The 12,015-nt window shown below is 35.4% G+C and overlaps 1 protein-coding gene across 1 annotated transcript in view; it reads left to right on the top strand.

Moving 5' to 3' along the window:
* Positions 1-224: 224 nt before the first annotated feature.
* The window catches only part of LRRC7 (leucine rich repeat containing 7), a 119,103-nt gene continuing 107,312 nt past the window's right edge, over positions 225-12,015 (top strand). The window contains exons 1-2 of the mRNA XM_015821195.1: positions 225-422; positions 7,694-7,811. Coding sequence (XP_015676681.1) covers positions 234-422; positions 7,694-7,811 — 307 coding nt within the window. The 5' untranslated portion in view covers positions 225-233. The remainder of the gene's footprint in view (positions 423-7,693; positions 7,812-12,015) is intronic.

Consider the following 12,015-nt stretch of genomic DNA (forward strand, 5'->3'; position numbering starts at 1 on the left):
GTTTATGAGCTACATACAAAAATCATCCAAATTAGAAGCATTTAACAAAAAGTATGTAGTAAATTGATACTGGTTCTCTGTGTTAAGAAAATGGGCTGCTATTTTTTAGAATTTGTGGATTCTCTTCTGAAATGATCTTGGACATTCTGTTAATTATTTTTCTACTAAAAGGAGCAGTAATTTTGGAAAATAACTTAGTTTATTATTTTTTATTTTTAGTGCGGCATTTGGAGATGACAACTAAAAGGAAAATTATTGGCCGCCTGGTGCCATGCCGATGTTTTCGAGGGGAAGAAGAAGTAATTTCAGTGCTGGATTACTCCCACTGCAGCCTTCAGCAAGTGCCAAAGGAGGTTTTTAACTTTGAACGGACATTAGAGGAGCTTTATCTAGATGCCAATCAAATTGAAGAGCTTCCTAAGGTAAACGCTTCCTTTCTATAATATGTAAATGCAGCTGTCTAGCTAAATGAACTTTTGAAGTGTACTCTATGAAAAGAACTTTCGGTATAGGCAAAATTCATTCTGGTGGGTAATAACACCCGTTTTCTAGTCTTTAGAAAAGTTGCTTCTGTTGGCTTTGCTTGAGTTATAAAAAATTACATAATAAGATAAAACTTGATTTTGTGCCTGCAAGTGCATCAATTCAAAATTCTCCATTAATTCATAATACTGAGACATCCCTGGAAGAATTGAGATATTGCAAGGGCCCCAAACTTTTTTTTTCTTTTTTCTTTGCTAGTGGGGAAATTTGGAATTTTTGCAGCCCTGTATGATTTTTATCTACTGGTGCTAGGAATGTGCTGGGTAGTTTTGCAAACAAAGATTAGCCCATGCCAGGGCTTCTTTTATTTTTTTAATTAAAAGAATCTAAATAATGAAATAAAATTGGAGAGGAACATGGATTTAGAGCCTTTAGTGTGCCCAGGGACCCATTTCTAGGTTGTATGGATATAATATTTTGTTGACTGTTATGTATTTTAAATTTTGTATTGTTGTAGTTGTTTTTATTTTATTTTAATTTTGGGCGCTTCCCAGAGTCACTTGTTGAGATGGGTGACTATACAAATAGATAGATAGGTAGGTAGATAGATAGATAGATAGATAGATAGATAGATAGATAGATAGATAGATAGATAGATAGATAGATAGATAGATAGATAGATAGAATCTTAAGTTTTTGTGTAATGTGAATTTATTTCATTACTTATCAAGACATTTATCATTTAACATTTGGTATTATTAATTATCCGTTCATGAAATATTCTTTATGCATGGAATGTGAAGCTTGGATTATACATATTCAAAACATATTTACTTACTATAAAGTTTAACAGATTTTGATGTGTCTTACTCTCTGTGTAAATAGGACTATATTAATACCTCATTACCTTAATTATTAACTCCCATTAATTTCAACAATAAAATTAAACTTGTGTTTAAAACTCTGCTATTACTCTGTAGAACTTACTGGAGGCTAAAACATACAAGGAACAGTTGCTGGAATTGGGTATGTCTAGTTTAACGAAGAGAAGGACGAGGGGGGACATGATAGCAGTGTTCCAATATCTCAGGGGCTGCCACAAAGAAGAGAGAGTCAAACTATTCTCCAAAGCGCCTGAAGGCAGGACAAGAAGCAACGGATGGAAACTAATCAAGGAGAGAAGCAACCTAGAACTAAGGAGAAACTTCCTGACAGTTAGAACAATTAACCAGTGGAATAACCTGCCTCCAGAAGCGGTGAATGCTCCAACACTGGAAGTTTTTAAGAAGAGACTGGACAGCCATTTATCCGAAATGGTGTAAGGTTTCCTGCCTGAGCAGTGGGTTGGACTTGATGACCTCCAAGGTCCCTTCCAACTTTATTAGTATTAGTATTAGTATTACTCTACTATTAGAAATATCCATTCAACACTAAACTGAGGCTTTGCTTATCTCTTTTCCTATCCTTATAGCCCAGTTCAGATGCTTGATGCAATGACGTTTTCATTCCGTTGAACAATTGGAACAATTTAATTATATTCTCCAGAAGTTGATAGAAAGTGATATACATAACCAAGTCATTTCCTAGCTGTACATCTATGTTATAGAAAAGGCCCTGGATATCAATTCATAATTTTCTGTCTCATAAAAGTGTAATGGAGTTTGATAGAGGTCAGTTTCTGTTGTATAATTCAGGGGTGTGTGTGGGGGGGGAAGGTACCTTGGAGGTCATCTAGTCCAACCCCCTGCTCAGGCAGGAAACCCTATACCATTTCAGACAAATGGCTGTACAGTCTCTTCTTAAAAACTTCCAGTGTTGGAGCATTCACCACTTCCGGAGGCAGGTTGTTCCACTGGTTAATTGTTCTATATATATATATATATCAATCATAGTGCATTACTATGTATTTATATATTAAGATGTTATTTGAAAAACTCTGGCTTAAAAATAGCATAAAGCATTGTATATATTCAACAAAATATAGGTTTATGCTATAGATTGTATCTTAAAACTAATAGTACATATTTTAATATTTATTCTTATACTTTTGACATTGTCACTAAAGTGATCATTCTCCTCCACCATCTTCCTGTATCGCTGCTGCTGAATATAGATGCCTGCTTAATTTAGCTAAGAAACTGGGTTAACTTTCACACCTTGGAATGTACATTTTCAGTGTCCATGCCTGGTATTCTTCACTCATCCCCCTCCAGACTCATTCCTGTTCTGTTCTCCACAATAAGGCAACATAACAGAATTTAGGAGAAAATACCAATTAGAGGTGATATAAAACTATCATATTCCAGTGCATCATTTTGCTATCGAATGGCTAAATTCACATGAATGTTTTTTGTTCAGTGTGAAGGCATATCATAATAGATATTTTCTAACAGGATATAAGTGCAAAAGCCCCTTCGGTTTACATTCTGTAGCATCTGGCATAGCAATGCATACTACATTCTCATAACCATGATCTTGGAACTACCACTACAATTGGTGGTGGTGGTGGATTACCAAAATTTGATTTTTGACTTTGTGAAATTAAGATTGGTCAAGAATGGCCAGGCCCATTAGGACTCAGTTTCAAAGAAGACAGAAGTTAGTTTTATTCTCCGTTGGCAGCAGTGTGAACGTTCATTTTAGTTAATTTTCTGTTTATGAGGGGAAAAAACTGTTAACTTCCTGATGTGTAATAACCTGGAATTTCTATTTCTCTGACTATAGAACAGGAAGTATATATCAAATGTTACTACTACCAAGCTATTACTTTACTCAATAGTGTTGCTTTGTTTCTGGTATTTGTCATACAATCAATACAATGAAAATGAACTCAGTTTATCACAATAGTAGGAACAGTGGTAATAAGAGTAGGAGTGCCCTGCCAGTGCTAAAAAATAACAAGGTGTGCTGGCAGAATGTAGTCCATTTTTCTCTTCATGGTTTTTGCTGTTGGGCAGAGTAAGAGCCTTTGCTTCATTAAATCTATCTTATGTCAAAACAGAAATTTGAGAGTTTATGAGAGACTGTTTGCTTGTACTGTATACTTTGTTGCATTGATACATACCATTTGTTTCTAACTGAATATACCTGCCTGTAGAATTAAACCTGTGTGTTTCATTGGCACTGATTCCAAATGAAATTGCTCTTCAAGGACTATTGTCTGTTTAGAAGTTAAGCATGAGCTATACCCACAGTAATACAATAACTATGGATATAGGAGGCATTTGAAAAGGCATATGTGTTTCATCACCTACAGTAGTATACCTGAGGGCTCCAATTGCTGCCATTCCCATTTATTTTTCTCCACATCTGCTGCAGTTATAGAAATTAATTGTTCACAGCTTCAACCCATGACTGTTGTGCCAGGTTTGCCTCTAACCATATTGTGAAATAGGCGGAGGATACAAAAGTAGTGGGCCTTATTCAAGATGACAATGAGGGTACTTACCGCAAGGAAGTAGAGGGTTTGGTGAACTGGTGTAACAAAATCAACATCATTGTTGATTTCAGAAAAGGCAGGCACAACCACATACCTCTGTGTATTAATGATTCCCCTGTGGAGGTGGTTAGCAATATCAAGTTTCTGGGTGCACAGCTAACGAGTAGACTAGCTTGGTTGCTCAACAATGAGACATTGGTGAAGCAGGCACAGCAGCACCTGTATTTTCTGAGTCGCATGAGAAAAGCACACCTTCCTTCCTTACTACTTTCTGTAGAGGGATGATCGAGAGCATCCTGTCATATTGCATTATTGTCTGGTTTGATAGTATTACTGCTTCAGACAGGAAAGCGGTGCAGAGAATGATATATATATATATATATGGGATATATATAGAATAGCATACACACACACACACACACATATATATATATATATACACATACACACACATATAACACATATATGTGTATACATGCATATATGTATGTATGTATATAGCATGTATATATGTGTGATACATATGTGTATGGGTAGATATATACTTTCGAGAGCAGGCAACAGAATTTCATTTTTAATGTGGGTCAGGGTGCTCATAGTAAAAAAGAACAATAAAGGTTATCTTATCTATCTTATAGGTGGAGAGTGAAAAATAGGATTTAAAAAAAATCATTCATTTCTCGCCTTCTATGAGATAATTTAAAAAAATCAGAAACTTGGTTTCCTAGCAATTCCTCTTTATGCCATCACACTTCTCTTTAGTATAATCTTCCTCTAAAAATAGAAACATCAAAAAGTTTTTTCACTCCTCCCCCCCCCCCCCGACTCTGTCTGCCCAAGGAGCTATACCTCACATTTTGGGAAACCCTGTTTTATAGTCTATTGAAGCCACAGGGATTTAAAGCCTTCTTGGGAGGATTAAGATGGTTGAGAAATAATGTTGCAGAAGTCAACCAGAACTAGACCTCACAGTTCAAGAGTAAAATATTTATATAGACCAGTGATGGCAAACCTTTTAGAGACCGAGTGCCCAAACTGCAACCCAAAACCCACTTATGTAATGTCGGGTGCCAGGTGGGCGTGGCCCATTGTGGGCGTGGCTTCAGTGATAATGGCAGACTGGGTGGGACTAAAAAGTTCAATCAATCAATTCCAACTTTGCAAGATCTTTTTTTTTCCTGCAAGAACTTGAAATTGACTGATTGATTGAACCTTTTTTTTGCACACATCAGCAGAGGCCTAAAGCGAAAAGGTTTTATAAAACCCAGCTGAAGGCCTAGGACTGGGGCGACGGTGCGTATGCCCACAGAGAGGGCTCTGCGTGCCACCGGTTCGCCACCACGGATATAAACTATTCCAGGTCTATAGAAAAGTCTTTTGAAGTTATTTAAAGTATCAATATCAATCCTTCCTGTCACTTCCCCTTAAGAGGAGAGGGTCATGCTTGCTTAATATGAGAGCCCGTTGGTCTAGTGGGTTAAAGCACCAGGCTAGAAAGTGGGAGACTGAGAATTCTAGTCCTGCTTTAGCTATGAAAGCCAGCTGGGTGATCTTGAGCTAGTCACTCTCTCTCAGCCCAGTTTAGCTCACCAACATGGTTGTTGTTGTTGTTGTGGGAAAAATAGGAGGAAGGTGTGTGGGGTATGTTTTCTGCCTTGAGTTATTTATAAAAATAAAAAAGGCGGTATACAAACAAATAAATAAAAATCCTTCAATTTTAACTAATACAATGTGTAGATAAGTTTTGTTTTTCACAGTTCCTTATCAGCAAGTGTTGACCTTAAATCAAAAAAATAATCCTTGTCATTTTTCTGTAGAGTTCAAGCCTACAGCTCCATGCATATAAAAACGTTTTAAAATCACATGCTTTTGTTGAACTGTTTAGTTTAAAGTCATTGAGGCACAAATACACCAAATAAGCCTAACATCTTCTTACATATTAATTGGTCAGACAGTACTAAAATCCAAAGATTTCTTGGCATTTCTTAAGATCATGAATTACACTAACAAAGCTATAATGACAATTTATATTTTTCAAGACCAAAATGATTAATTGTCATAAAGCATCTTTCAGACATGCTAAAATCCAAATCTTTTCCAACTATGGAACTTTTGAGATGCCTTTCAGGGTTGAGAATTATGACATTATATTGAGAATATATATTTCACTGTACCTTTATGCTAACAATATGCTAACAGTAATATTGACAATGTAGACATTTCTGCCTAAAAAGAATACACAGATTGAAGATGTTTTCAAGTTGAGTTTAATTCCTGGTGACTTGAACGGATCATCCATGCAATTTTCCCAGCATGATGTAATACTTCTGTTACAGCTTTCTGCTGTTATTGTTTGTTTACTTCCCACTATAATTAAAACCCTAGACAAGACTTAAGCATGGGTACATATTACATGTCAGTAATATCAATTTAAATGCTCCAGATCATTATCGTTTTTGGACAAATAAGATTTCTTGAGAAAATGTATATAATAAAAGGGCTGTAACAACTGTTTCATGAACAGTTCTCACATTTGCTATATTATTTATTTCACAATAAAAAGTGGATGAAAACATTATTCCTAAGAGAACCATTTTCATAATGGAAAACAGTTTACTTTAAGCTGCTATTTATTTGTGCCAAAGAGTGGCTTTTATTCAGTTGCTCTCAGACTTCTAAAGAAATACATTTTGAACAGATAGGTCACTTCATGAAATATATCAAAGACAGTTATGCAAATGCAAATCTGCATACTAGATGTCTCAAATATCTTCATTTGCAGTTTATTCAACATACATTCTACAAATTTTAATTTCCCATAGGTTAGATGTTTACCCTCTAAAAATAATAAGTTTTATTAATTCTACTGTGAGCACCAGTTTGATGTAAAGGTGAAATCAGGAGGCTATGAATTCTAATTTTGCTTTAAGAACAAAACCAGCTGGGTGACTTGGACCAGTCATTCTTCTTCAGCCCTAGAATGAAGGACAAACCACTTCCGAAAATGTAGCCAAGAAAACAGAAGGGATTTGTCTAGGCCAATAGCCCCCAACCTTTTGGGCACCAGAGACCAGTTCCATGAAGAAAGTTTTTTCCGTGGAGTGGAGGGGGCATGGTTTTGCATGCTGCCTGCATCCTGCAGATGGGGCTTTGCTTGTTTGTGCAGCCCGGTTGCTGACATGCCACGGACCGGTGCCGGTCCACGGACTGGGGGTTGGGGATCCCTGGTCTAGGCAGTCACCTGCAGTCAAAACTGACTCAGACACACATGCACACACATAGCAAATCCTACAGCAGCAGGATTCTCCTTCTGCTTTAATTCATAATTAAATAAAATGCTATGAATTTTAAATAGTGGTGTTATTTCCCTTTTTAAAATGATAAGATGATCATCTGATCAGCATGTGCCCTCTTCTTACCTTTATAATTCTGCAAAATCATACATACCCCCAAGTTTTTCTCAGTAAACTTTCTATTTTTTGAACTCTTGTTAGGAAACTTTGTTAACAGAAAAACCTTATTAATCTCTCTTTGCTAGTTACATATGTTCTTACTGTTTTTATGTAGAAGATAATGTACTCTCACGGTGAAGTAGAAACATGATTAAAGAGATTAAAGAGAAAATTCTTCTAATATGTCTACTGATTCTTACTGGCTATGAGTATATTGTATATATTCTGTTTTATGCTCTCTTTTAGGATTGCTCTAAACATTAAAACATACTAAAATTTTATGAGAAATTTTATAACTGTTTTTCTTTTGATTTTTTAGCAATTATTCAACTGTCAAGCTCTACGTAAACTGAGTATCCCAGACAATGACCTTTCAAGCCTGCCAACCAGCATTGCTAGTTTAGTTAATCTCAAAGAACTTGACATCAGTAAAAATGGTAAGAAGAAAAATATGTTTCATTTTCTTTCACAGATTCAAAAATATTTAGCAAGGGAAAGATAATAGTTATTGTATTCTTTTTTTCACGAGATTACAAGTATACCTAACTTTATTTCCAGAATATTATATATGGATAATTTAAAAGCAAACACATTTGAATAAAAAGCTTTCTTGATTTGAGAACACCTACTACACTGAAATACTCAACTGCCATCACATAATAACCACATTTCAGAAAACTGCACAAAATGTTAGTGTTTGAATGCTATTTGCTGCTGTTCCCTCAGTAGTTGAATTCTGTATCTATCTGCCTTGTTTAAGCTGATGTAGGGAAATAGAAAGAGAGTAAGTCAGCAGAGCCATTGTAGTAACTACTTCAGTTTTCAGAAGAGCCCCATTATTCCCATAAGGATAAGATACAAGTTGTTAGTATACCTTAAATATATTTCATTTTGAATTTAAATTGCATTTCCACAATCAAAACTATTTCAGTCAATGTTAACTATAACAAAATAATTTCTTATTTTGGTAAACAAATTCTTTATGCAAATTGGTTAACTTTTATAAAATAGAAAAAATACTTGCTGCTCTTGTTAATGTAGAGCAGAGGTGTCAAACTGGTGGCCTGCGGGCCGGTTGCATCATACAGAGGCCGCGCCCACCCCAGCTCCAGCAATGTGAAAAAAGTCAGAATACGTTGCGACACATCACGTGACATGGCGAGTTTGACACCCTTGATGTAGAGAGATATATGTACAGCATTAAATAATATAAATGTCATATTTCATTGTGAACCAGTATATTACTATGAAACCAATGCATAGTCGATTAGTTTACAAATAGCCTTCTAAATTTAAGTTGAAGCTACAGAATTGATAGTCTTTTACTGCATTGGTTGGACTCAGAAACTATAATTCAGTAACTAAGATTGTAATTCAGAAACTAAGATAAAAAAAGTGGAAACAAAAATTGGAGTTTGAAGAAGAAGGATAAAGTATTACTGCTTTTGAACTTTGTTTTGGAGAAGACATGAAAATACTATGGTGGATAGCTAAGAAAACAAATCAATGTGTCATTGAAAAGATCAACCCAAAGTTCTCATTCAAGGCACAAATGATCAGGCTCAAATTACCATTCTTTGAACACGGTATGCCTTTGAACACCTAAGGCTATGGAGGAGGATCTAATAGTGGGAAACGTAGAAGGAAAGAGAAGAAAAGGACAATTAGCAGGACAATTAAAGGACAATTAGCAGGGTTGATGGACTTTTGGAAGACATGACAGACCAGGCTAGGGACATATCTTCATGAAGAACATCTAGCGATTGGGGTGCTAAAGTCAACAACAACTTGATGGCCCTTAATCAATCAATCAGGATAAAAAACATTTAGGAAAGGCCTAAGGGAAATGGGATCAAGCAATAGCACTTGGAAAAACATCATTGCACAGTTAAATAGATTTTTCTAAAAAGCCAGAGCCAAGAAGGCTTCTATTAAGCTTTCAATAAATAAATATACAGCAAATGCTCAAAATATACTGAAGGCTGACTTCACCAATCCTTCAATTTTACAAAATAGGTAAGAAATGCAATATCTAAATCAAAGCCCTTTTCAGGAAACTTTTGGAACTAGTAATTTATTGTACTACTAATTGCATAAATCAGTTGAGATATTATGAGTATTCATTTTCTAGTTTACCATTCTTTTCTATTCTTTCCATCTGTTTATGTGACCAGTTTTATTTATGTCCAGTTTTAATCTGAAACCCCAAAAGATTCAACCTAGCATATTTATTGCTATGTGCACAAAGGGTGATTATTAAAAAGGAGCAGACAGGTGAAAAGCTTGAAGAGAGAGTATGATATGACATTTTATCATCATATTTATTATTTATCAAATGATGCTGGTAGAGCAATAGCCTGCTGAATTCTATATTGCTTTTCAGACCATTCCACATAACATTTTAGAACAGTGGCCCCCCAACATTTTGAGTGCCAGGGACCAGTTCTGTGGAGAGTGGTTTTTCCATGGACCGGGGTCATGGTTTCACACACTGCCTGGATCCCGGGTATCTGTCGATGGGGCTTCACTTGCTTGCATAGCCTGGTTCCTGGTGGGCCGCAGATTGGTGCTAGTCTGTGGCCCAGGGGTTGGGGACTCCTGTTTTAGAATGTTCAATTTTTTTGAACAAGTATTTGGTCAAGAAGATATTTTGTTTACTAAACAACAGCAATATTCCTTGGTTCATAAACTCAATCCTCTAAAACAATTGCAAGGGGAAGACTGAAAAAAATGCTTCCTGGTTTAAACTAGCCAGAGTTTATTAGAACTGGGAATTCTAGTTTAGTTTACATTATAGTTTGTTGAATGCAACCAGAATAAGAATCTTTGATTCTGACTAGTGTTAAAAAAAACACTATTGGTTTTGAGACAGTTTATGCTGTCTCCTCTATGCTGGAGAAAAAAATGAGGTGGGGGCAGGCAAGAGAATGCAGCATTACCAGACTAATTTGTATGTTGTAAACTTTGTGCTTTAACTGATATTTTTGTCTTAGTTCAAATGAAAATTTGGTTCTTGAAATGGTAGTTGCTGGAGACTAGGTGTGAAGCAAAGAGGGAAGGTACATTTTTTTATTTTTGTAGGTATCTAGCATCAGAACAAATCATTTCTCATCCTCGTTGTCAAAATAAAAATAAATATTTAGAAAGTAATCTAAAGTGGCCTCTCTTTTTTTAGAAATAAGCAACTTGGGAACAATGAAACCAAAGAGCTCTCTGGAAATGAACAGAAATGCTACTTGGAGAATTTTTGAAAATCTCATAGCTGTTTTCACTGATAGAAATAACTACAAGTGCAACTTTCCCTAGGAATGGGGCTAACTCAAAAGTGCAGTCCGAGTACTGCTCCTGTTTCATACTCCTGCAAAGTATTACATTAATTATAGAGGAAATTAAGAAAGAAAAATAATGTTCGCTTTATATGTTTGTGTTTAAGAAAACTCAGTTTTGTCTGCCATATATATGAAAATTATGAGGAGCTTTTAGATCCTTATTTATTCAATAGCTTGCAGCAGAATCTCATAGAATCTTTGATGACCCAGCTAAAAAGTTGTTCTACAAGAGGAAGGACATATGTATAGATTGTATAGCACAATTTAATATAGTTTCCATATTAGGCTGGGAATTGCCTAAAACTAAGCAATTTCTAAAAGCACAGGAGAGTTTTAAGAGCAAAACAACATCTCACAAAGGCCAAATTCTTACAAATTAATTCACTTTAATTGTACAGCATTTTGTTTGGATAACTCTGTTGATCCTATCTTGTTGGAATAATAAAGAGTTAGATAATATACAGAATTTATCATTAAAATAAATGTATTATTTTCAAACTCCTTAGGGATGATGGTGCTGTTTTATCACTTTTTAAAAGAGCTCCTCTCTGTGAATTTGCTTCCAGCTTTGAAAACCATTTAATATATTGCTTAATATTTTAGAACTAATTCACCTCAGTAAAAAAAGACTCTGATTTAAAAAGAAAAGCAAGTAGCAGTCAGTTTAAGAAGAATTCTATCTTTTTTCTTAAAACTGCTAAAAGAGCTGTATGTTTATAATTTCAAAGGGTTGGTTGGTGTGACAGAACTTTTGAAGATGTAATATTTGTGATACCAAATAAGTACAAAAGTCATCTTTGGTTGCCTGTGTTCAGCTGTATTGTTCTGCCGTACGAAGAATTTTCAGCAGATGCTTGTTTTAGGTGCTCCTTTAAAAAAAAAACAAATACACATACAATATTCATTTATTGGATTCCTGTAATTTTTTTCCAATCATACTCTGAAAGATTATTGAATTTCCAAGATACTGTAGTAGGGATGAAGATGAAGATCTAGTTCTCCCAAACCTAATACTGGAGGAGAGCACACAAGATAGCATTTAACTGATTTAGACCCACATCCTAAAGCTGGCTGGAAAAATTGATAACATGAAATTAAATTTTTAATTAACAGAGAATGATCCTCTTTTAAGTTACAGATAGAATTTAAATACAGTATGTTACTAAGAATACTAAGAACCAGTTAAAGAAATTCAATGGAATTCTTATCCTGGCAGCCAGTTACAGTCCTCCTCCCCCCCTCCTTTCTCTTCTTCCCCCTTTTCTTCCCCTTCTTCTTTCCTTTCTTCTTTCCCTTTCCCTTTTCCCTCCTC

This window comes from Protobothrops mucrosquamatus, unplaced genomic scaffold, assembly GCF_001527695.2.
Source record: "Protobothrops mucrosquamatus isolate PMUCROS unplaced genomic scaffold, P.Mucros_1.0 scaffold1270, whole genome shotgun sequence".
Lineage (NCBI taxonomy): Eukaryota > Metazoa > Chordata > Lepidosauria > Squamata > Viperidae > Protobothrops > Protobothrops mucrosquamatus.